Source organism: Hyperolius riggenbachi, chromosome 3 (assembly GCF_040937935.1).
Source record: "Hyperolius riggenbachi isolate aHypRig1 chromosome 3, aHypRig1.pri, whole genome shotgun sequence".
Lineage (NCBI taxonomy): Eukaryota > Metazoa > Chordata > Amphibia > Anura > Hyperoliidae > Hyperolius > Hyperolius riggenbachi.
The window spans coordinates 487,431,417-487,458,785 of NC_090648.1; the positions used below are offsets into that span (position 1 = coordinate 487,431,417).

General features: G+C 46.2%; 1 protein-coding gene across 3 annotated transcripts in view; it reads left to right on the forward strand.

Annotated features, from left to right (window-relative positions):
- The first annotated feature begins 14,505 nt into the window (after positions 1-14,505).
- Positions 14,506-27,369, forward strand: part of LOC137564364 (hepatitis A virus cellular receptor 1 homolog) — a 57,125-nt gene continuing 44,261 nt past the window's right edge. For all 3 annotated transcript variants that reach the window (XM_068278148.1, XM_068278150.1, XM_068278151.1), the window contains exon 1: positions 14,506-14,659. In XM_068278148.1, coding sequence (XP_068134249.1) covers positions 14,578-14,659 — 82 coding nt within the window. In that variant the 5' untranslated portion in view covers positions 14,506-14,577. The remainder of the gene's footprint in view (positions 14,660-27,369) is intronic.

Consider the following 27,369-nt stretch of genomic DNA (forward strand, 5'->3'; position numbering starts at 1 on the left):
ATGTGTTGAGTTAATCACCGCACAAGGCGGAAATTTACCACACTGCTCGGGAATGTCAGCTTTTCATGCGGTAAACAGCTTTTATGAATTGACATTTTGCTAAGTGCTCGGTAAAGTCAGCCGTTTTGAGCATTACCGCATGTGGGAATGCTTTATGAATTGACTCCATTGTGACAATATTGTATTTGGAAATAAATGTGTCTTTTTTCTGTTTTGAGTGTTTTGGTTTCTCATTGTACACTATCGATGATTACAAGCCAAGTCAAGTTCCTAATATATGCATTTTCTTTTATGTTCTGTCACTTTGTTTTCATTTTACAACTCTTTTATTTTGGCACAGAATATGTGAAAATTGAATTGCTTTTGATTAAGTTTGTGACTAAAATTAATACACAAGACATGGGCCACATCCCTAAAACACTTTAAAATCTATTCTACTACTTATCATGGTTCAAATGTTACCACATATGACTCTTGTAATTTTGCTTGTTTGATCTTAATTTTAAAAATGACTTTTTTTAAGTTGGATTGAGTTTGTCCCTACCTATGTTTTATGTGACGTGGGTCCAAGCTTTAAAACACACCAAAATGTATTCTACAATTTGTCACGGTTAAAATGATATCTCATTTAGTAACAAACTGGGGGTGCACTCTACACAACTACACTGGACGTATATACTGTATACATCCAGTTTGCATTAAGTGGTTAAAAGAAAATAAATATGGAAGCAGGGGCGTAGGAATAGGCCCTGCAGCCCCTGCGCCCGCGGGGGGGCCCGGCCCCCCCCTGGCCCGCTCGGGGCCGTTTTGTGGGTGCTGGAGGGGTGGCAGCATGAGGGGAAAGCCTTGCCCACAGTCGGCGGGGAGAGGGGTAGTTCCCCCCTCTCCCTCACCTCGGGGCTCTCCCCTCTGCGCTCCCCTCCAGCTCGTAAGTGTCTGTGGGGCTGTGGTGGGCAGCGAGGGGCGGGCAGATACATACCTGCTTCCGTGCGTTCCATCGGAGACTTCTCCCTCTAGCGGCTGACGTCAGTGACGTCAGCCGCTAGAGGGAGAAGTCTCCGATGGAACGCACGGAAGCGGGTATGTATCTGCCCGCCGCTCGCTGCCCACCACAGCCCCACAGACACTTACGAGCTGGAGGGGAGAGCAGAGGGGAGAGCCCCGAGGTGAGGGAGAGGGGGGAACTACCCCTCTCCCCGCCGACTGTGGGCAAGGCTTTCCCCTCATGCTGCCACCCCTCCAGCACCCACAAAATGGCCGCGAGCGGGCCCCGGGGGGGGGGGGGCCCGCTCAGAAAATCTGCAGGGGGGCCCGGTGGGGCCTAGTTACGCCCCTGTATGGAAGCCTCTATGTTCTTCTCACTTCAAGTTCCCTTTAAGGTGAAAAATAAGTAAGCTTCGTGAATCGACCCCTTTGTCAGATAGGTAAAAGAATCTCATTTTGTTATGATGATTGTTACTATGATTATCATTTTTGTTGATCCTACCGCCATACATATAAGAAAAAGGGAAATCGATTTTCACACTACTTTTTCTAGACAGATTGGGAAGCTGATCTGAAAATGTTTAAAAGTTAAACTCATGGGCCTTGATTCACAAAGCCGTGCTAACTCATAGCACTGCCGTGCTTTGCTTCACATAAAACTTTATACACGCTATAACAAACGTTTTCACGCGCCCACGCACTGCAGCATGCACTTTTGCATGCATTGTGCGACTTGAACGCGCGTAAATGTTTGTTATAACGCGCGTAAAGTTTTAAGCATAGTGCGGCCGTGCTATATAAGATAGCACGACTTTGTGAATCAAGGCCCTTGCGTGAGCCATTGGGTAACTATCCATAAAACGTTTATGGGGATGGTATTACACTCTATCCAGAATGGCTCTAAAAGATAGTACAAAAACTGGGTTATGCTGGAGGAATTGCGATCAATCAGGAATGTTGTTACATATATTTCGGGAATGCTTTGCTAAATATTAGTATGAATTAGGGAGTTTTTACCATTATCCATATATTCTTGATTACACATTGATAGTTGCTTGGGCAGACAAGACACAGAACATTTGTATTGCACTTTCTCCTGGTGGAATTTAAAGCACTTCAGGAGTCAGGACTGCAGCCACTAGGACACGCTACACAAACAACCAGGTTCATTAGGGAGCCTTGACCGATGACTCCTTACTGTTTTACGTACTGTTTTGGTCAAGGGCTCAAACCCTACATCAAAGGCAACAGCCTTACCCTTATGCTATCTAGCAGAGATAGCTAGAAACATTAATATATTGCACCCATACAAGATCTGAAGTCAATGCAGCAATATCAAATAAAGTTCTATTGATTTATTAGTTATAAGAGAAGCAGAAGAAAGTAAAAGTAGGGCGTTTTGAATCAGGAGCCAATGAAAGCGGCTCCTGACCGGCTCACATGACTCTGCTGTCATACAGACGAGTGTATGTCAGGAGAATCCCGGTGTGCGACGGTTGCGGCGGGTATGCGCGGCGATTCGTCAGGATTCCGTCGGTATTGTACCAGCGGTCTCTGGTCCTTAAGGGGGCAGAGTCCGCTGGTACTTAAGTGGTTAAGCAAAAAGTAAAAGTCTGCAAGGCGTCACCAGATTAAGTAACATTTGCAATTTGCAATAAATGTGTATTGTACGTTACACGTTATCAGCCGCAGCAATTTCAGATTTACTAAAGGGGGCCATACACCGATAGATTAGCAGTAGATTAGACCATCAGATAGATTTCTGTCAGATGCCTGTCAGATCGAATATGACAGGAATCTATCTGATGTGTGCCACATACTAGGTACAGATTTCCAATAGATTTCAGAATGAAATCTATTGGAAAGCTTTTGAAAATCGATCTAAGTGCATCATTGCACCATTAGATCCAATGCAACTCTATGGGCCATTGATCGGCTGCCAGCAGCCGATCTACCTAGTTTTTCCCTCCTGTCAGCTCAATTCAATCGAAATCGATCGAAATAGGCCACAAATCAATCGATTGGACAATCGACCAGCCATCGATTTCCGATCGATTCAATCAAATCGATTGATCGATGGCTGAAATCAACCAGTGTATGGGCCCCTTAAAACTCTTCCTTTAGCCAGAGATCTGAATTGTGCTGTCTGAACGGGCCAAGTAACAGATTGATTCAAGCGGATCTGAACTCAGAACTTCCTTTCTGCTTTAAAAGATAAGCAACATACGGTCATATAAACTATAACCGGATGTATAAAATCAAAAGCTAAGGCCTCCTACAAAAATAATGGAAGGAGTCTTACTATATTATACGCCCAATCTTAAAGGGATACTGTAGGGGGGTCGGGGGAAAATGAGTTGAACTTACCCGGGGCTTCTAATGGTCCCCCGCAGACATCCTGTGCCCGCGCAGCCACTCCCCAATACTCCGGCCCCGCCTCCGGTTCACTTCTGGAATTTCAGACTTTAAAGTCTGAAAAACCACTGCGCCTGTGCAGCTGCATCCTCGCTCCCGCTGATGTCACCAGGAGAGTATTGCACAAGCCCAGTATGGTCTTTGCCTGTGCAGTATGCTCCTGGTGCCATCAGCGGGAGCGAGGACACGGCAACGCAGGTGCAGTGGTTTTCTGACTTTAAAGTCTGAAATTCCAGAAGTGAACCGGAGGTGGGGCCGGAGCATCGGTGAGTGGCTGCGCGGGCACAGGATGTCTGTGGGGGGCCATTAGAAGCCCCGGGTAACTTCAACTCATTTTCCCCCGACCCCCCTACAGTATCCCTAGCGAGTTTCTCAAGCTACTGGTGCTAGTAAAAAAGGGCGCACAGGGATAGTGGACAAAAAGGGCGCCGCCTTAGACTGCAATGCAAAATATCGGCTATTCAGCGCCTGACAGGAAATTTGGGCGCCCGAGAAATAGCGGTTACAAGGATCGTGTTAACAAAAGTTTTCGTTTACAGAATAAGGTTTATAACAAATATCGTTTACAAGTTCGTTTTGAGTTTGTGTTATACTTATTTTTTCGTTTTTAAATTTCGCTTATATCAGTTTTACTTATTTTTTCGTTTAAAAATTTCGCTTACAAAAGTATAACAATTAAATTTTCGTTTTCACTTCTTTGATCATTTAAAAATTTGTTTTCATATGTATAATGCGTAAATACCGTTTTCAACCTTATTGTATTAGAAATACATCGCTTTTGGTATTAACTTTGTTTTTAAACTTATAATGCGTTAATTATAGTTACTAAAATATCGCTTTTTATATTACTGTTATTTAAAGGTTGTTTTTACACTTATAATGCGTTGATTATAGTTACTAAAATATCGCTTTTAATGTTACTGTTATTTTAAGATTTCTAATGCTTGTAAGGCTATCTATTGTATTGTATATATTTATATATACTTTTCTCTATTTATAATATTAATGTATACGTGATTTCAAGGCTATTTTAAAGCTATTTATTCTACTACAAATATATAAATTATTTTATTCATGTTATTTGTAGAGAAGTATTTTAAGGATTAAATATATTATTGTTTATATGTGTTTAGGGTGTTTGTGCAGGAGGGTGGTTAGGTTTAGGCATTACCAGTGGGGTCTAGGGGTTAGGGATAGGTACAGGGAGGGTTAGGTATAGTTACAGTATAATATACGCAATCAGGGTGTGGTTAGGGTTAGGCACCACCAGGGGGGGTCTTAGGGTTAGGCACCACTAGGGGGGTCTTAGGGTTAGGCACCACCAGGGGGGTCTTAGGGTTAGGCACCACCAGGGGGGTCTTAGGGTTAGGCACCACCAGGGGGGTCTTAGGGTTAGGCACCACCAGGGGGGTCTTAGGGTTAGGCACCAACTGGGGGGGTCTTAGGGTTAGGCACCACCAGGGGGGTCTAGGTGTTAGAGATAGGTACAGGGAGGGCTCTGTGTGAGAGTAAGGTTAGGTATAGTTACAGCACAATATATGTAATATATATAATTTATTAAATTATATATATTTAAACAAAGAGGGGTCTAGGGGTTAGGGATAGGGAGAGATCTGTGTGAGCCTACAGTTTGGTATAATTACAGTAAAATATCTGTAAAACCTACCATTGCATTGCTATGCTTAATACCAGTGTAAATATCGTTTTTGTTATAGACGATATTTGACGTTTCTTTTTAGAATTCGTTTGTTGTTATAGACGGTAGTTTGCCATTTCATTTCTGTTTATTTAACCTATTTAGCACTAAATTTTCGTTTACAACCCCTTACAAGAAAAAATATGGTTTTGCATTAAAACTTTAAATTTCGGCTATATGCCGCGCCCTTTTTTCCAGGCGCCCTTTTTTGATACACGCCAAGCTACTGGTACAAAGAGTGAAAAATCAGGACAGATATTTACTTTTAAAATAATTAATTTATTAATTATACAAGTTGTCAGAATAATTACAAATCAAATTATAGGAATCATACAATAACCACCAGATATTAATAACCACAAAGTACTTCTCGGTGTAAGTGGACTATACACTTCAGAGCAAAGTTGACCACAGATATTATCCAATAAAATCAATCAATCACAGTAGGTTGTGCAACCATAAGATACATTGTATCTTACTTGCAAGGCTTGATTACAATGCACAACCTAGCAAGGGAAAAATATGCAGATCTAGCTGGTCTAAAAACATCAATATATAGAAACAAGTTTAAACTTTACTGTGCTGTAAACTCTTTTATTTCTTATTATAAAAGAATCTAATTTTAAAGACAAAAGGACAGATATGGAATTAGGAAATTATGACCTTGTCTGTCATTATACCTTTTATAGCAACCAATCTCTATCCCCCTATCAAGTTATAAGCTTGGGGAAAAAAATACATTATTAAAAAATGTAGAGGAAAATGAACCCAAATCAAACATGGATATTCCTAGTTGCAATTCCAGGAAGGTCACAGGTCACGTGTTCAGGGTATTCTATACAAGGTATAGAATCACAAAGAATCCAAGCCACTAACTTGGTTGGCTTTGATAATATAATTAAAATGTATAATTACCAATAATATGGAATAAGGAATCTTGCCAGGCCTGCACTGCAAACCCGATCTGGGAGTGGCTTGTAGGGCGTGAGAGTCTGGGAGTCCTTCTTTCCGTTCAGAGGATGAGAGTGTGTCTGTTCTTTAGAGAGTGTGTCCTTTACAGACTGTGTCCCTTCTTTCCAGAGTGTGTGTCACTGGTGCAGGCCCGGGGCATCTCCGGGATTATGTCCCCTTTGTACCTCATGCCCACTTGTACCTCTTGTGTATCCCATGTGTCCTCCTCTGTCCCCTTTGTGTCCCCGTGTCCTCCATTTGCAGCGGTTTAGAGGTTCATATTGGCAGGCGTTCAAAAGTCAGGAACTTCCTGCATTTGGACTATAAGACGCAGTGACTCTCCCCCCCCCCCCCCCCCACACACACACACACACACTTTTGGAGGTAAAAAAGTAAGTCTTATAGTCCAAAAAATACAGTAGGTTATTGTTTTATTAGATAGAAATTGTAAATCCAATGTTTCAAGTCCACATTGGGTCTCCTTATCAAGGCAAAGGCTCAACAGGCCAAATCTTTCCACAGTGTGGGTACTTTTCCTAAGAAGGGAAATACCCCTGAGTGTATGAAATAATTCTGCATTTGCTGAACTGAGATGTGCATTATGCTGTACAGTCAGCGAGTGCAAAAGTGTTTCGTTACAATGATCAGATTTTCCTGCGTCCAACCTGGTACAGGGGGAGTCACTGTAGCTGCTGGTGGATAGCAAGCCTATAGTTTTACATTTTACAGAGTAACATCAACCCAACACGCAGACAGCCTGTTTCTGACTTTTGGTCTTTCTGAGTGCATGTAGGGATTGATATGGCTCTATGCGATATGGCTCTATGGGATAGGGGCTTGGACCAGTACTACAGAGTAACCAAGCAGCTCAGGGTGACCCAAACCACTAGGAAAGTTTCCCTGCACGATTTGCTTACGGGGAGACTCTGCAGATTCGGCCCGAATTTCCGCAGCAGTGGAAACGAGCCCTACCTGCAACACCAAATTTGTGGCGTATGCTGCCAGCCTGCCACTTGTACCAATTGCAATCTTCAGTATGTCGGGTGTACAACCAGTAGCGTCGTGACAGGGGTGCGGGGGGTGCCCAGGTGGGGTGTCCCCAGCCGCCCTAGAGGGGTGCGCTCAGGGCATGGGCATCCACACTGCACTATGGCAAAAACGGGCGGCTGCCTGCCTCCCCCTGGCCGCCACTCACCCCCCCTGGCCGCCGCTCCCCCCCTCTGGCCGCCGCTCACCCCCTCCCTCTAGCCGCGTCAGACCTCAATCAGGCGGTGACCAATAGTGCGGGCGCTAGGACCTAGCAAACCGCACTGATATGCGGAAGTAACATCACTTCCGCATATAGAGCGTGGTGCGTCCAGCGCCCGCTCTTACTGGTCAGGTCGCCCACTGATTAAGGTCTGACGCTGCAAGGTGAGGGGAGGGGGCGGCTGCTAGAGGAGGGGTCCCTGTCACTCACTGCCTAAACGGGGGTCCCTGTCACTCACTACTTAAATGGGGGTCTCTGTCTTTTACTGCCTAAATGGGGGTCCCTGTCACTCACTGCCTAAACGGGAGTCCCTGTCACTCATTACTTAAACGGGGGTCCCTGTCACTCACTACTTAAACGGGGGTCCCTGTCTCTCACTGCCTAAACAAGGGTCCCTGTCTCTGACTACCTTAACGGGGGTCCCTGTCTCTCACTGCCTAAACGGGGTCCCTGTCTCTCACTGCCTAAATGGGGGTCCCTGTCTCTCACTGCCTAAACGGAGGTCCCTGTCTCTCGCTGCCTAAACGGGGGTCCCTGTCTCTCGCTGCCTAAACGGAGGTCCCTGCCTCTCGCTGCCTAAACTGGGGTCCCTGTCTCTCGCTGCCTAACTGGGGGTCCCTGTCACTCAATACCTAAACTGGGGGGGTGCCTTTCACTACCTAAACTGGGGGCTCCTGTCACTACATACACTGGGGGGCACCTGTCACTACATACACTGGGGGGCACCTGTCACTACATACACTGGGGGGCTCCTGTCACTACCTACACTGGGGGGCTCCTGGCGCTACCTTAACTAGGGGGCACCTGTCACTACCTAAACTATCCAGGCCAGCCAGCCCAGCATCACCACCAGCCAACCAGCCCAGAATCACTGTCAAAAAGGCCACAGCATCACCACCAGTCAGGCCAGCATTTACTGCCAGCCAATCCAGCCACATCAGCCACAGCATCACCGCCAGCCAACCTGGCCACAGCATCACCGCCAGCCAGGCCACAGCATCACTGCCAGGCCTTTCAGCTCACACATCATCCACCATTCCAGCCTAAAACAGTATTGCCATTTGCCAGGCACAGCAACCAGTAGAGGAGAATTGGGAAGCCAGGTGAGAGGTGTCTACCATATTAAGAGGGCATTCTGCCTATTTATGTGAAATGCTGTCTATTTATGTGCCTCATGACTGCTGAATTTGTCTTGTTGGGGGCCTCATGATTGCTGAATTTGTCTTGTTGGGGGTCTCATGATTTGTTGGGGGCCTCATGATTGCTGAATTTGTCTTGATGGGGGGCCTCATGATTGCTGAATTTGTCTTGTTGGGGGTCACATGATTGATAACTGCGAGACTATGGGAAAAGCTGAATCATCATGAGACAATAGCATTAAACCTACTTTTTTAGCTTTTTAAAAAGAGAAAATAAAACTGGGAGGTTCTAAAAAAATGAATTCATTTATTCAGGAGCAGGATGGATGAAATTGTTTATCTTCACAGTTTATTTTCAACTTGGATTTTCCATAATGTTCATGTATGAGTTAAAACATTTGTATTTAGTTTAAATTGCTGTTGCCACTTTGCAAAAGATAAGTGACTTTTGGGTTGCAGTTTGGGCACTCGGCCTCCAAAAAGTTCGCCACCACTGGCCTAGTCTAATGGCCCACCATTGCTAGGTTCATGTAAATTTGTCTCCACTCGTGACCACACCCACATTCTGGTCCATGGCCACACCTATTTTTCGTACCCTCATTTCTTTGGCACGCTAGCTGCAGTGTGCTGAATTCTGCTGCCTACAGTATGTACAGTATACGCTGTTCTCTAGTGCCTGCCTGCACTGTGTGCTGATCTACCTTCAGTGTGTACAGTGTAAGGTGTTACTCTGTGCCTTTACTGATTGTAAACCAGCTGTATTGTATGCTGATCCCTGCTACTTTCAGTATGTACAGTATTAGCTGTAAAGCCTGGCACACACATACAATTTTGATTAGCCAATTTTAGCTCTGTTCATAAAATTCATTGTCTGTTGGCTCACTTACTGCATGGGGGTGGTAAAATTGGTCCGTGATGGACCAATCAAAATTGATCTATGCCTATACTGATTGTAAATTATCTAAATAAAGGACAGGGGGCTCCATCCAGTATTTCAATGGGCAGGCCCGTTATCTGTAGCTTTCACTGCTGCTAAGTTCATGTACGTTTGGCCCCACCCATGGCCACGCCCACTCACAGAATGACCACACCCACTTTTTGCCACGGCGCTGCACTTTTTTTTGGGGGGGGGGTGGGGGTGTCAGTAAATGGGTACATCTGAAAATGGCGCAGGGAGAAAAATGGCGCACCGTTCTGCCGATAAATGTATCATAAAACGATATTTACCGTTTTAATGTAAATACAATAAAACGGTAAATTTCGTTTTATGCTACATTAATGATTGCAGAGCGGTGCGCCATGATAAACATGCGGGCTAGCATAGGCAGCGGGGGCTGGGGGAGAGAGGCAGCGGGAGACTAGAGGAGAGAGGCAGCGGGAGACTAGAGGGTATAGGCAGCAGATGTATGCAGAAGCATACGTTACCTTATCCTGGGCCAGCGATCGCTCCTTCCCTCTGCTCCTTCCATTCGTTTGCTGTAGTCCCGCAGCCGGCCAATCAGCATGCGGAGACTGAAGCCACATGGTGATTGGCCGGCTGCAGGACTACAGTAAACGAATGGAAGAAGTGCAGGAGCGGAGGGAAGGAGCGATCGGCGGCCCGGGACAAGGTAACGTATGCTTCTGCACACATCCTCCCCGCTGCCTATGCCCTCCAGTGTCCCGCTGACTCTCTCCTCCCCCGACCCCCGCTGCATTTTTGAACACTTATAACGCTATTTAGCGTTATAAGTGTAAGGAAAACTACCTGCGCCATTTTTTAACACTTATAACGCTAAATAGCGTTATATAATGTAAGTCTATGGGGCGCCCTTTGTATTCCCCTGGCGCTGTGCGCCATTATTAACTGTCACGGTCAGTAAATTATCCGCACCGGGTGTCCAACACCCTAGCTACGCCACTGAGTATGACCCAACCTTTGCCCCAGAGAATTGCTGAACATTATAATGAAGCTTCTCAGAACGCAGATATTGTTTCAAATGGCACACAACATTTCAGACAGGTGCATACTGGTGACATGAGCAGTTTTACCTTTCAGGGAGTGGAAAGGGTGAGTTGCTCGGTTAGAAGGTGGGGGGGGGGGGGGGGGGGGTGCCTACTGTATAGAAAACTACTATTACATTAAGCTTTTTAAATACTAACTTTGGGTACTCCTGCTCCAGTTGGCTTGAATGCCAGGTGGGATTTGAATCTTGTATGTTGACATCCTTTAATGTTTATCTTTATTTTGTGTTTATCGTGTTTTTAATCGATTTGCATTATATATACACCAAAGTGTGTGCTATGCCTTTAAGAAATCTTCTTGATACACTCACCTGCAGGCTACATCCATGGAGGCTACTCCCGTAGGGGCAAGCTCTGTAAAAACAATGCAGGGGATTTGGGCAGTGGGCACTAGGCACAGCTGGCGCCACCATAGGCCGTAATAGGAATTACGGCTATAATGGCATGGAGCACAAATTACTACAAAAACACTGTAATTTGGCCACCAGCAATAGCTAGAAGCCAAATTATATCTTTCCCCCTCTATCCACGGTGGCCTGGTGGGGGAATAGTAATTAGCACCGCAGGGACTTATGCAGGAGCAGGGTGAGCTGTTTATCGGCAGATGAATCATGGTTATGCCCTATGTGTCTACAGTATATCTCATACCTCCCTATTTTTTTGAGATGAGAAAGAGAGACACTTAAAGGGAACCAGAGACGAATGTTCTCTAAAAAATGAAAAAAAAGATGTTATACATACCTGGGGCTTCCTCCAGCCCCGGAAGCCTGGATCGCTCCCACGCTGCCGACCGTCCTCCGCTGCCTCTATCGCCGGTACCGGGTCCCATCACTTCCGCCGGACGCGACCAGTCTTCCGCATGCCCAGGGGCTCCCTCCGGCTCTGTACGCATGCGCCTGTGCAGTACGGAGGGAGTGCACTGCGCTTGCGTCGACTGGCTCGACTGGCCGAAATGACAGGGCCTGGTACCGGCGGACAGAGGCAGCGGAGTATGGCGGCATGGGAGCGATCCAGGCTTATGGGGCTGGAGGAAGCCCCAAGTATGTATAACATCTTTTTCTCATGGTCTCTGGTTCTCTTTAAGCCACACCCCTGATCATGCCCCATCACAACCCTAGTCACACATACTATAAAGATTTCATAAGAAAAATATGTTGTTTTATAATACAAACCACACTGGTCCTTTCTATCCTGGTTCATTTTCCTTCATAGTAACATTTTAAAATTAGTAATATATATTTTAAAGGATGGGAATAGTTTCCCACCAGGGATGCTCGGATGTGCCTCATCCACGAATTCGGCAATCCGCGTGGTTGCAAAAAAAAATCCGCATTCGGCCCCGCCGCATGCGGATTTTCGTCCGCGTCCACGCAACCACGCAGATTTTCTGCCGTGAATGATTCCCGCCCGGAGGCGGATTTTCTTTTAACGTTAATAACAAAGCCTCCATACATGCTACAATCCCCCAAATTGCATGGATTATCGAGGTGATAAGGGGCAACATAACTTCAACATAAAAAATTCCCCCAAATTTTTTTTTTCTAGAGAAAATGGATTTTAAAGTGAAATCAACACTTTAAATGGGGCTATTAATTGGTAATACGTGGTTTTAAAAAGGGATATACGCGTTAAGCAGTCAAAGAGGTGAAGGCGAGTTCCAATGGCACTTGGTGGCGAAGGTACCGCTGGAGGAGGATGAGTGGCTGACGCCAAAAAGGCCCCAGAGAGGTTTTTGTAATTTTTGTTTTTGTTTTTTTTGCAGCAATTAGCAATGACATCGCAGCAGAGTTGTCAGTGGACACGGCCAGTGTGAACGCAGAGTGCAGTGGTGGTAGCGACTGAGTCAGGAGAAGGACTATGCGGGCGGTCAGTTCAGCAGCACAGAAGGACCACGGCAACATACTGGTAGTAGTAGTGGCAGCACAGCGTCATAGTGCTAGCCAAAAAATTAAATGCACCCGGTGACCCGGGCAGTGTGAACGCAGACAGAGTACATTGGTGGAAGCGAGTGAGTCAGGAGGAGGAGGACAATGCCGGCGGTCAATTCAGCAGCACAGAAGGACCATGGCAACATACTGGTGGTAGTAGTAGCAGCACAGCGTCATAGTGCTGGCCAAAAAATTAAATGCACCCGGTGACCCGGGCCGTGATAACGCAGACAGAGTGCATTGGTGGTACCGTGGTAGCGACTGAGTCAGGAGGAGGAGGAGGACAAAGCGGGCGTTCAGTTCAGCAGCAGCACAGAAGGACCATGGCAACATACTGGTGGTAGTAGTAGCAGCACAGCGTCATAGTGCTGGCCAAAAAATTAAATGCACCCGGTGACCCGGGCACTGGATATACAACTAGGTCACTGAAGGATGCAGTGGGCACAGTACAAGGTCACTGAAGGATGCAGTGGTCACAGTACAAGGTCACTGAAGGATGCAGTGGGCACAGCAGTGGGCACTGAATATACAACTAGGTCACTGAAGGATGCAGTGGGCACAGTACAAGGTCAATGAAGGATGCAGTGGTCACAGTACAAGGTCACTGAAGGATGCAGTGGGCACAGCAGTGGGCACTGGATATACAACTAGGTCACTGAAGGATGCAGTGGGCACAGTACAAGGTCACTGAAGGATGCAGTGGGCACAGTACAAGGTCACTGAAGGATGCAGTGGGCACAGCAGTGGGCACTGGATATACAACTAGGTCACTGAAGGATGCAGTGGGCACACAAGGATGTCACACTGTGTAATGAGATGCTCATATGCCAGCGAGCGAGCAGTGGGCACTGGGCACGGCACAAGGTCAGACAGAATGAATGAACAGCGCTGGCAGAGAGTGGCGGCGCCGGCGGTGTGACTGGCTGCCTGCAAATAGTACAAGGGTATAACTGTCACTGGAATATGCAAGTGAACACTGCAGCTGCACTAACCTGCCTGCCTGCCTGCACTACACACAGATAATCCCCACTCCCACTACACTGCAGCACTGAACCTGCCTGCACTACACACAGTTAAATAATCACTAGACTCCCACACTCCCACTACACTACACTGACTACAACTAACTACAGCAATCACTCACTGACTAGCTAACTGTGTACAGTATAAGAGCAGTGTTAGCAAAAAAAAACGCTTTGTTTTTAACACAATAAATGCACTTGCTCAAACAACAATGGCCTGGAGATAATCCTCTCAGCATCACAGTCTAGCAAGGACAGAGCTTTTCCATCATGGCCGGCGCTTTATATTCAGGAGGGGAGGGCATAGCTCCCCTCCTGTGATTGGTTGCTAGGGCCTGGCTGGGGCACTCTGATTGGCCTGCAATGTGTCACTTCCGCATAGTTTGACGCATTTCCGCAAACCACGACTTCAGCACCGGGTTTCACGAGCGTGAATGCGGATTTCTGTCCGCATTCACGCGAAGCCGAAGTAGATTTTCGTGGTTGAAAATCTATTCACGGCTTAGTGTGTCCGAGGCGGAATGCGTCAAAATGGTCGGTGAGCACCACTGTTTCCCACCCTTTAAACTGATATATTGCTATTATAGAGTCAAACAAACACATTTTTAGTAGAGAAATATATATATTTACATAGAAAGAGGGACAAAGTCCTGAAAGAGGGACAAATGAGGGACAAATGAGGAGGAAAGCGGGACAGAGGGACATGGCTCCCAAAGAGGGAGCTAGGGTATACAGTATATCCACCGTGGTGGATGTTTTATATGTTGGGCTATGATTAACATGAAACATGTTAGCCATTTTGTGCTGTACCTGCTGCTGGCTCAAATAAAAACTTTTTGGACTTTTCTATGAACTGGATTGCCCAGATCTTCCATTACTACAGTTCTGGACAAGGGTATGTCATAGTGCAGTCAGAGTGTAATTCTCACCAGTCACCACTGACTATGCCAATATCGTTCTAAGAACTACCTACAAGCACTGACAGCCCCACGTACATTCGCTGAAAGCTGAATCATCATAACACAAAGTTTTGCAGGCATTTTGAGTTCTTGTTATGACGTATAGCTTCCCTTTTCTTACTGGGGTGTGAACAAGGTAGATGGCAAAATTTAACTTGTAACTTGCTGCTGACCACACGCAGTTCCTTCTAAGAAAGCTGAACAGTGACAACCCACTGCAGCACACAGGGATGGGGAGAGGACTGAGGGGCTCAGCTGAAGCCATGATGGAGATGTGTGCCAGGGTTGGTTTGTGTCTGCTGCTCGGCAAAGGTAAGTGATATGCCCAGGTCAGTCACCCAACACAATGGCAGGATGTTATACAGCGAATGTACATCAATGTTTCACTAGGGTGACTTCTAACATTTAGTAATTCTGTTTCTGTTTTTATTCCTGTGCACAAGAGATGGCCCGAACCTCTGATTTTTGGTTCGCAAACCGGGTTCGCGAACTTCTGCGAAAGGTAGACTTCAATGGGGAGGCAAACTTTGAAAACTAGAAACACTAATGCTGGCCACAAAAGTGATGGAAAAGATGTTTCAAGGGGTCTGACTAACACCTGGAGGGGGGAATGGATGAGTGGGATAGACGCCAAAAGTCCCGGGGAAAAATCTGGATTTGACGCAAAGCAGCGTTTTAAGGGCAGACATCAAATTGAATGCTAAATTGCAGGCCTAAAGTGCTTTCAAACATCTTGCATGTGTAAACATCAATCAGGGAGTGTAATTAGAGTACTGCTTCACACTGACACACCAAACTCACTGTGTAATGCACTGCAAACATCTGTTGGCGTAGTGACGGCCGTGCTGGACTGGTGCGCACCATGGCGAGAGTGCAGGCCGTGGCGGTTTTCAAGCGCATATGGTCGGGCTGAGGTAGCTGAATGACAGAACAACAGTGACTGTCCAGCTGATCGAATTTGGTCTGTCCAGAATGAAGCAATGACCTTATTATCTTCTTGTATGTAGGTAGGCATAGGTAGGTGTCCCAGTAGTTAGCTAGGCATAGGTAGGTGCCCCAGTATAGGTAGGTAGGCATAGGTAGGTGTCCTAGTATAGGTAGATAGGCATAGGTAGGTGCCCCAGTAGTTAGCTAGGTATAGGTAGGAGTCCCAGTATAGGTAGGTAGGCATAGGTAGGTGTCCCAATATAGGTAGGTAGGCATAGGTAGGTGTCCCAGTATAGGTAGATAGGCATAGGTAGGTGCCCCAGTAGTTAGTTAGGCATAGGTAGGAGTCCCAGTATAGATAGTTAGGCATAGGTAGGAGTCCCAGTATAGGTAGGTAGGCATAGGTAGGTGTCCCAGTATAGGTAGATAGGCATAGGTAGGTGCCCCAGTAGTTAGCTAGGCATAGGTAGAAGACCCAGTATAGGTAGGTAGGCATAGGTAGGTGCCCTAGTATAGGTAGGTAGGCATAGGTAGGTGCCCTAGAATAGGTAGGTAGGTAGGCATAGGTAGGTGTCCCTGTATAGGTTAGTAGGTGCCCCAGTAGTTAGGTAGGCATAGGTAGGTGTTCCAGTATAGGTAGATAGGCATAGGTAGGTGCCCCAGTAGTTAGCTAGGCATAGGTAGGAGTCCCAGTATAGGTAGGTAGGCAAAGGTTGAAGTCCCAGTATAGGTAGGCATAGGTAGGTGTCCCAGTATAGGTAGATAGGCATAGGTAGGTGCCCCAGTAGTTAGCTAGACATAGGCAGGAGACCCAGTATAGGTAGGTAGGCATAGGTAGGTGCCCTAGTATAGGTAGGTAGGTAGGCATAGGTAGGTGTCCCTGTATAGGCAAGTAGGTGCCCCAGTAGTTAGGTAGGCATAGGTAGGTGTCCCAGTATAGATAGTTAGGCACTGGCAGGGCCTGGCTGGCACAGTAATAGCAATTACCAAGGTCCAGCTGCAACAGATAGGGCTGTGTAATGCAGTGTCAGTGGGCAACACAAAAAAAACCTACATATACTACAAAAAATCCTGTTTACTGAATCACTAAAACTTAACTTTTAATAAGATATTTAAAAAGCAGAAGTTATTGGCTGTCTGGTTGCTCAAAAAATCTTGCAAACATGATGCTGGGCCTATGCGGTCTATAATAAATGGATGGGGGAGAGATTATCCTCTCCTAGGTCCTCTAGCATCACTTAGTTAAACATAAAAATTACACCCCCCCACCAAATAACCCGACATGTTTCACTCCATTAGCGGAGCTTTTTCAAGGGATAAAGTGCTAAAGATAAGTGCCAAAGTGATAAGGTGCAAAGTTTACATTTTAAAATAACAAGTTTAGAGACATAGCATATAAGCTCATAACATGATAGCAGCCAAACGATAATGGCAGAGCTTGACTTCTTTTATACTCTCCCAGGGGGGTGGGGACATCCAACCACTCCCCCGGGTTCATTCAAGGGGCACCACCCCCTCCAATCCGTAATGTCATTGGTTAGAGTCTTTGTCCATCACCAACTCCACCAATGACTGTTTTTAATATAAATCCCATGCATTAACCACTTCAGGATTCTGCGTACGCTTAACTACGCCCCTGAATCCTGAAGTGGTTTCCATGGAAACGGCCGCTCGTATGAGCGGCCGTTCCATGTCAGTTCACGGAGGGTGTCTCCGTGAACACCCTGCGAGCCGCCGATCGCAGCTCGCAGGGTAAATGTAAACACGCGGGGAAGATCTTCCCCGGTGTTTACATATATACGGCGCTGCGCAGCAGCAGCGCCGTAGAGGAGATCGGCGATCCCCGGCCTCTGATTGGCCGGGGATCGCCGGCATCTGATAGGCTAAAGCCTATCCTATCCGGCGCAGGACGGCTTTCCGTCCTGCGCCGCACACAGGGGACGGGAGAGGGAGGGAAGGAGGCAGAGGGAGGACTAGTGCTGCGGAGGGGGGCTTTGAGGAGCCCCCCCCCCCGCTAGGCACAGCAGCGCGGCGGCGATCAGACCCCCCCCAGCAGGACATCCCCCTAGTGGGGAAAAAAGGGGGGAGGTCTGATCGCCCTGCCTGATTTCTGATCTGTGCTGCGGGCTGAAGAGCCCCCGCAGCACAGATCAGCCAAACCACCCGGTATCCGGAAGTGGTTAAAATACATGCCTTAACCAAAGAATTAGGGACTTGAAAATTCATACCCATCTTGTAGTAAACATATGCATGTAGGATCTATTCATATTATACCCCTCAAGTCCGCATAAACATTTACTTGCCAGGAGAACGCTAATTCTCCGTGAATACTGCTTTCTGATTGGTCAGTGGCCGTCCTTGGCCAGTTCAAAGGCTTGGCCAATCAGGTGGCGGCAGAGGCGGGATTCAGTACCCATATGCGTCCAAAAATACGTAAGATGCATACGTCATCCCCGTTATGCGGATATGTAAGGGTACATGCGTATAAATGAACGCATGTGTTGTATTGCTTAAGGACAATAGTACGCATATCCGCATTACCTTTGTCCCATAAACTCACGTACTACAAATATGTATGTACGCATGAGATTGGGAAAGAAAAACAATTTGCCTACATATTAATGGGTAGAAAAACTATGTTTATAAAAGAGGTACCACACATATCTTATGTATATTTATCAATAGCTAGAACAAAGGAGAGGATGTCAATCATTAAGAGTGGCAAATCATTGCGGGAGAGGGATAATGGTTAATGGATATGAGCAAAACTACATGAAGTAAAAGTATTATAGAAAGGGGGAGAAAGTAAACCCCTCATTTAAACCCCCTGGACTCAGAGTGCCCAACCTGTAGATCCATTTGGATTCCAATTGTCTCAATATTCGATCTAGGTTACCCCCACGAGGGCCCAGATGCCACTCCAGTATCACCCAGAATTTAAAAGAATTAGATTCCCCATTGTGTTTCTCAACAAAATGCCGAGCCACAGATGTGTTCCTTTTATGTTTTATGTCGCCCAGATGTTCCAAGATCCTTGTTTTGACCGATCTAGTTGTTTCACCAATGTATATAAGAGGGCATGAACATTGAATTGCATATATAACACCTGTGTCACAATTGAAGAAATCAAGGAGGTTAAATACTCTCCCATTCGTGGGAGCCGTAAAGTCACGACATCTGGATACAAAAGGGCACGCTTTACACTTGCCACACCTGTGCATGCCATTTAGGTCTTGATCTAGCCAGGTCCTTTTCTTATGTTGATTAATACATTTAGGACCTCTTTTTTCTGGTAGGAAGGAGTGCACCAGGGGATCCCCTAAATTTCGCCCCCTCCTATAAGTAAACTGTGGGTTTAGAGAGATCATTTTTTTCAGATCTGGATCCAGTTGTAAAATAGGCCAATGTGTGCTAATGATCTTTTTAACAGAGGATGACTCCCTGGAGTAAGTACTAATGATTCTTGTTGTACCCATTTTTGAGTCCTGCTTCTCTTTGGGGTGCAAGAGATCTGTTCTATCAGTGGATCTCGCCTTAGACTCTGCGTTCTCCAGGACTTTAACAGGGTAACCCCTGTCACGAAATCTCTTATGTAAGTTTTTACATTCTTTATCAAATACAGTGGAATCAGAACAATTTCGTCTAGCCCTAAGGAATTGACCTTTCGGAATACCACATTTTAGGGGGTCTGGTTGATAACTATCCCATGCCAAGAGGGAGTTCGTAGCTGTTGGCTTACGAAATATGCTGGTATCCAAGCCTCCTTTATCATTTTTTTCAATATGCACGTCCAGGAAGTCAATTGATTTAAGGTTAATTTCGTGTGTGAAAAACATCCCAATCTTGTTGTTATTCAGCTTGCCTATAAATTCCTCAAATAGCTCCCTGGGGCCGTCCCACAAGATGAAGATATCATCTATGAAACGGCCCCAGAAAAGCACATGTGTGGTGTACAGCGCCAAATCCTCACTGAACACCATCACATCCTCCCACCAACCTAGGAAGAGGTTGGCATATGAGGGGGCACATGCCGTCCCCATAGCACAACCCCTCTCCTGTAAATAGTATTGGTTTTGGAAGAGAAAATAGTTTTGTGTCAGTATGAATCTAAGTAGTTCCATTAAAAACAAGGAATGCTCCCGTACATGGATACTGCGTGATTTCAGGAAATAGTCAATAGCATCAATACCTAGATTATGTTGGATATTATTGTACAAAGACTCCACGTCCAAACTTGCTAACCAAGTGCTTTCTGTGATTTTAACATCATGTAGTTTGTTCAACAGGGCCATGGTATCTCTTAAATAAGAAGGAAGACTTTCAACAGAAGGTCTTAAAAAGAAATCTATGTATTTGCTAGCATTCTCAGTAAGGCTGTTATTCCCTGACACAATAGGTCTCCCAGGTGGGCAAGACTGGTTCTTATGGACCTTTGGAAGAGCGTAAAATACAGGTATAGTGGGATGTTTAATGCAAATGCACTCAAAATCTCCTTTATCCAGGATTTCCCTGTCACGTGCAGATTTCAACAAAGCCTCAAATTCATCCAAGAATCTACTAGTAGGGTTCTGTTTTAATTTTCGATACTGCCTCTTATCATTTAAAAGTTTATTACACATTTTAAATGATATCTAAGAGAGAAAATAACTGTGCGTGGTTTAAGAAATCTTGTTACTCCACATAGACATACTGAAAACAGTGAATTTATGGAAGGCTGGAATAGGTTGAAAACTAAACAGAGTCTTGAATTAATGGCATACTTGAGAGACTTTGAATTAAAGGATTTGGAAAGAATAAATAAAAAACTGGCTGACGAACATAAAAAAGTTCTAACCTATAAATCACACCCCTCCTATAGTTGTGAAAATATCACCTAGGAGAAAACTCTCTCTCTCTCTCTTACTCTCTCTCTCTCTTTCCCTCTGATGCTTTGCATTGTCTCTTTCCCTTTTATGCTTAGCACTCTCCCTCTCCCTCTTTCCCTCTGATGCTTTGCACTCTCCCTCTCTCTCTTTCCCTCTGATAGACAAGACAAGACACAGAACATTTATATTGCACTTTTCACTTGGCAGACTCAAAGCGCCAGAGCTGCAGCCACCATCACGTGCTGCATAGGCAGCAGAAGTGTTAAGGAGTCTTGCCCAAGGTCTCCTCACAGAAATAGTTGCTGGTTGACTAAACAGGAAGAGCCAAGATTCAAACCTTGGTCTCCTGTGTCCTGCCCTCTCTCTCTCTCTTCCTCTGATGCTTTGCACTCTCTCCATCTGATGCTTTGCACTCTCTCCATCAGATGCTTTGCATTCTCTCTGCTGCTGCAGTATTTTTAACTCTCTCCCTTTCTATGACATTTCTGTGACTCTTTGCATGCTTCCTCTCTGATAGAGAATGCTTCCTCTTTGTGGCATTTGTTTTTATTTCCTTTAAACTACAAAACTAAGTTCATTGGCTTGACCAAAATGCATAGGGGTATATCCACTAAACTGTGGTAAAGTCTTATGGCCCATACTCACGGGCTACAAATGTCGCCCGTGAGTATACAGCATTGCACGGGCGCGCACCCCGAACTGTTGCTCGTCGCTGATGTCGCCGGGCGATTGAACCGCTCAATCGCCTGGCGACAGTCGCCGCCGCAACTCCGCCGCAACTGTCGCTAGTCCGCGTGAGTACGCGGACTAGCGACAGCAACAAGATAAGTAACACATTGGGCTTCCGGCGGGGGGAGGCGCAACAGCGACAGCTTCCGCCGCATCAGTTGCCAGGTCCCTCCGCCGTGTGTATGCGGAGGGACCTGGCGACGAGCTGTCGCCGGCCTGTCGCGCACACGCTCACGTGTGCTGGCGACAGGCCAAAAAGTTGCCCGTGAGTATGGGCCATTATGCATGATAAGTTGAGCATAATGCAGTATGGTGAAATGCATTAGCATGCTCTACTACCTCCTCTTTGTCTGTAACATGCTCATGGCCGGATTTCTGGCAAGGCCACATAGGCCATGGCCTAGGGCACCAGATAAACAAGGGGCGGCCTGCAGACAGTGGGCATTATTTGCAGGGCATTATTTGCAAGTGTCCAAACAAATGAAAGTGGTCAGGATAACTGCACTATTAGTACCAGCTGGCATCTGCCTGTGCTGTGCTACAGGCAGCTGCAGTCCGTTAACCAAACGTTTGTGAACAGTGTGTGACTAGCAAAAAGCCAGACCTTGTCCAATGACATAGCAGCAGCTCCAGGCAGTTACAGAACGCCGGGTCTCACACACTTGGTGTGGGGGATGAAAGGACCAGGGGCAGCACCAGCAAATAGTACAGAATACAGAAGGCAGCCTCTCACAGTACCCATTTCTTAATTATTGATTGGCCAGCGCTGTTACCCTGGAGACAGCAGTGGGTACAGGACTCACTTTTACGTGTTGCTGACCCCACCCAATGTCCAATTGTGAGCCACTTTTGACTATGTGTGTGTGGTGGAAGGCTCCCACCACGCCCATCACCTGTAGATCGCTTGATTGACCAGTTCCCCGGTGTGACATGAAGGATTCACTTCACGTTGCCATGGAGACCTCGGCACTAGCCCCAATAGTGGACACCATCGGCCCAAAAATGTTTGGATTGGTGTGTGTGGAGAGAGGTGGTAGGATACGGTTTCGGTTGGGGCGGCTGGTAATAGTCGGCCTTGGGCGGTAAGAAGTACAAATCCGGCCCTGAACATGCTGTGATGTAGTGTGCAGCGATTGTCACTGTGGATACCGCAGTCTGTAGCATGCTGTGATGTAGTATGCAGAGTATACAGCAATTATCACTGTGGATTCATCCTCTCAGTCTGTAGCATGCTGTGATGTAGTATACAGAGTATACAGCAATTATCACTGTGGATTTATCCTCTCAGTCTGTAGCATGCTGTGATGTAGTATACAGCCATTTTCACTGTGGATATCTTAGTGTGCGGCATGCTGTGACGTAGCATGCAACGATTGTCACTGTGGGCTCCTCCTCTCAGTCTGTGGCATGCTGTAATGTAGTGTGCAGCAATCGTCACTGTGAATTCCTACTCTCAGCCTGTGGCATACTGTAATGTAGTGTGCAGCAATTGTCACTGTGGACTCCTCCTCTCAGTATGTGGCATGCTGTGACCAGGCCCGGCCCTAGACTTTTTGCTGCCTGAGGTAAACTTAAAAGAAATCGCCGCCCCCCCCCCCCCCCCCCACCCACCCGTGGGTGTGGGGGGCCGCCCGAACTGGAGGGGATAGCAGGCAGGAAGGGGGTATTGGGTCTAGCGGCTCCGCTACCCTCCAGCTTTAAAAAGTTAAGTTGCTGCAGTTATTGTAAGAGGCACGGGCGGGGATCACTCACCTTTTCCGTGTTCCAACGTGCGCTTCACTGACGTCACTTCCTGTAGCGCCGTCCACTTACAATACAGTGGGCGGCGTAGCAGGAAGTGACGTCAGTGGAGCGCACGCTGGAATGCGGAAGAGGTGAGTGATCCCTGCCCGTGCCTCTTACAATAGCGGCGGCAACTTAACTTTTTAAAGCTGGAGGGGAGCGGAGGACGGGGGACCCAGGTGAGGGAGGGGGGGGTCCGACCCCCCTCCCCGCCGCTAGGCCCAATACCCCCTTCCTGCCCGCTATCCCCTCCAATTCGGGTGGCCCCCCACACCCAGGGACGGGCAGGCGCCTCCCCCCCCCCCCCAGAAGTGCCGCCTGAGGCAAAAGTTTCACCCCGCCTCATGGGCGAGCCGGCCCTGGCTGTGACATAGTATGCAGCAATTGTCACTGAGGATACCTCCTGCTTTGACGTAGTGCAACAACTGGCATTGTGGATTCCTTCTTTCTGTCTGCAACATGCTGTGACGTAGTGTGCAGTTTTCACCACTGTGGATTCCTACTCCCAGTCTGTGGCATGCAGTGACATAGTGTGCAGCAATTGTCGCTGTGGATACCTTCTTTCAGTCAGTGGCATGCTATGACTTAGTGTGCAGCAATTGTCACTGTGGATACCTCCTCCCAGTCTGTGGTATGCTGTGATAAAATGTGCAGCAATTGTCACTGTGGATACTTTCTTTCAGCCTGTGGCATGCTATGACTTAGTGTGCAGCAATTTCACTGTGGTTTCCTACTCTCAGTCTGTGGCATGCTGCGATGTAGTCCACATCAATTCACACAGTGGATACATTCTTTCACTCTTTGACAAGTGGTGAGTGTCCCTGTTTGCAATGTATTTGGGGCAGTGCAGCAGGAAGTGAATCTCATCCTCAATGTTTCTCTGATCACAGTCTGGGGTTTTGGAGTTTTTCCAAGCATGGTGTCAGTTTATACAGTGGAATGTGAAAGTTTGGGCAACCTTGTTAATCATCATGATTTTCCTGTATAAATCGTTGGTTGCTACGATAAAAAATGTCAGTTAAATATTTCATATAGGAGACACACACAGAGATATTTGAGAAGTGAAATGAAGTTTATTGGATTTACAGAAAGTGCACAATAATTGTTTAAACAAAATTAGGCAAGTGCATAAATTTGGGCACCACAAAAAGGAAATGAAATCAATATTTAGTAGATCCTCCTTTTGCAGAAATTACCGCCTCTAAACGCTTCCTGTAGGTTCCAATGAGAATCTGGATTCTGGTTGAAGGTATTTTGGACCATTCCATTTTACAAAACATCTCTAGTTCATTCAGGTTTGTTGGCTTCCGAGCATGGACAGCTCTCTTTAAAGAGTAACTGTTAGGCTACAAAAGCTAATTTAAACCTCTATTCTCCTGTGTTAAACAGTTTAGAAGGAAGCCAAAAAGGCAATACTGAAGTTAAAAAGCTCTCTTACTTTGTTGGTGGCTGAAAAGCAATCCTCTTTATTCCCAAGCTCCTAAGGAGGCCGCAGGGCGCATAACAGATACTGCAGAGCATGCTGGGGCTGCTTCTTCTACCTACTGCACTCCCTTGGTCCTCCCCTTCATTTCCCTATTCAGTCCTAAGGCTGCTTTCACAGTGGGACGTTACAGGCTCATGTTACAGCAGCTTGTATCTTGCAGCCCAACTCACAGCACTGAAAAATCAATGTGCTGTTCACAGTGCACATGTTGCATTAGAGTATACTGGAGTCCACTATTGTTCCTAGCCACATGGCTAATTAATATTCACTGCACAGTAGTGTTGTCCGGATCATGAACGATTCAGATCTTTGATCTAGATCTTTTTTGTGAGTCGAATCATCCGAGATTCGGTTCACAGTGGATGTCTGAAAGAAACAGGAACTGAAGCTTCTCTAACTCTGCTGCAAATGATTGTGACAGACAATGTGCCCCGTTAGACCAGAGACTGGTGGGAGTGTCTGAGGGCTGGAACTTGGGAGGGCTAAAGAATCATCAATCAGGAAGCAGGGTACGGGAGGATATTACATCACAATTAGCTTCATACAAGACAGTCAAACATGGAACCTGCCATGAGCTGTCAGGAGCATCATTCTCTGCAAATACTATATAAAAATTCTGTGAAATCCAAACGTGGACAGTGAAATGCATATGTAATGTAAGTACAGCCAATATTTAGCTACTGATATATGTGTTTTTTTTCTCTGAGACCTTATACCTAACAGCTCCTCTTCAACTCTTACCACAGATTTTCAATTATATTCAGGTCTGGGGACTGAGATGGCCATTCCAGAACGTTGTACTTGTTCCTCTGCATGAATGCCTTACTGTTTTATTCCCTCCTCCATTTACCAAGATACAGTGGCGGCTCCAGGATTTTTTTTGGGTGGGGGGGTGCTATGCAGGTGCTGGACCAACTTCCGGGGTTGCCGATCGCAGCAAAAAATGGGTGTAGCTATAACCAAGAAATGGGCATGGTCATGACCAAATGAGGGCGGAGCTAACTGTAATTTAAAGTGAACTCGAGGTGAGAGTGATATGGAGGCTGCCATATTTATTTCCTTTTAAACAATACTAGTTGCCTGGCAGCCCTGCTGATCTATTTGGTTGCAGTAGTGACCTGAATTACACCAGAAATAGGCATGCAGCTAATCTTGTCAGTTCTGACAATATTGTCAGAAACCCCTGACCTGCTGCATGCTTGTTCAGGGTCTATGGTTGAAAGAATTAGAGGCAGAGGACCAGCACGGCAGCCAGGCAACTGGTATTGCTTAAAAGGAGATAAATATGGCAGCCTCAATATTATTCTCACCTCGGGTTCCCTTTAAAAGTGTAACGCAAAGACAGAGGGCCCAAGTTTTGGTGACCCTTTACCCAGAAAATTCACATAATTGTGCAGGTTTTCTCAAGAAAATACACGTAATGTAAGCAGATTAGCCCAGAAAATACGTTCAACCATGTCGGCAGATTTGACAAGAAAATACGTTCAATCACGTCGGCAGATTTGACCAGAAAATACGTTCAACCATGTCGGCAGATTTGACAAGAAAATACGTTCAATCACGTCGGCAGACTTGATCAGAAAACACTTCAATCATCTGGCAGATTTAACCAGAAAACACTTCAATCATATGTGGCAGACTTGATCAGAAAAAAAATTCAATCATGTGTGGCAGACTTGATCAGAAAACACTTCAATCATGTGTGGCAGACTTGATCAGAAAACACCTCAATCATGTGTGGCAGACTTGATCAGAAAACACTTCAATCATGTGTGGCAGACTTGATCAGAAAACACCTCAATCATGTGTGGCAGACTTGATCAGAAAACACCTCAATCATGTGTGGCAGACTTGATCAGAAAACACCTCAATCATGTGTGGCAGACTTGATCAGAAAACACCTCAATCATGGGTGGCAGACTTGATCAGAAAACACCTCAATCATATGTGGCAGACTTGATCAGAAAACACTTCAATCATGTGTGGCTGACTTGATCAGAAAACACCTCAATCATGTGTGGCAGACTTGATCAGAAAACACCTCAATCATGTGTGGCAGACTTGACCAGAAAACACTTCAATCATGTGGCAGACTTGCCCAGAAAATGCACCTGTTAATAAATTAAAAAAAAAAAAAAACACTTACTCACTTGCTGAAGACCTCCTGTCCTGGCCACCGTCCGGCGCGCAGCTCCCACGATCCTCTGCGGCCAGCAACTGAAACTCCCGCGCTGAGAGCAGGGCTACGGGAAAAATCAGCGCAATCAATTGTCAATTCAGCCTATGACAGCGGATCACTTCTCTGCCGCCCAGGGGGACAGCCGTGTCCCCAGTACAGCCCTGCCATAGATTGCAGCTCTGTACAGAGTAAATAGATGGCGGTTTCGCAAGTCTAACAGTCTCCTAGCAGCAATCGCTGCACCGGCGCGCACAATCTCCTGCAAAACCACGCCCCAGGACTTCATGCCAATGGGCGTGGAGCGGTCCTGGGTCTGCTGCCACGTTCACACCTATTGGAGTTATGTGGTCAGCAAGTTGTTAAAGACACAAACAAGAATCTTAATCCACATCTACTGTATTTTCTAAATATTCTCTTCTATTTTTCTTCTGTAGTTTTCTTCCCTGTTTGCATTATGTTGACGCACTGTCCTCACCCATTGCTCCCTCACCACTGATTGATCAGGGTCCCTGGTATCAGCATAACTGAATTCCTGACAAGGCTTCCCATTGGCCCATTTTTCTAAACCAATGGGAGCTGTTTGCAGGAGATTCAGATAACAAGTCACATCTATAAAGTCAGATTACTTGGTGACATCCCAAAGTAACACTAATTCCTGATCATAGGCTAATGTTGCATATTGCTAGAAATTCACCATTATTTGCTCTGATTGCCTGCTGCTGTCCACCTATCCATACAGGCTTAAACCCCTTTTTGACTGACTAGTTTCCTCTCAGCACATGGAAGTCTTACAAACTGCCCGCCACCAAATTTCTCTGAAAGTGCTGCCATTCATGTAAGCCAGTGTTTTCTACCGTAATGCATGGATGCTGGGAAATGCAGTATGGTATTTCTTGGGCTTCCTGCTTTGGGTGTCCCATGAGCACTTCTGACTGACCAATTCAGCAGCTGAATCCAGAGAGGAGAAGAAGCAAGCTGTACCGCCTGTAATGTCCAGCCGCAACAGGAATTCTCTCCAGCACCTCGCTTCTGTGCTGCTTGCATTCACTGATCA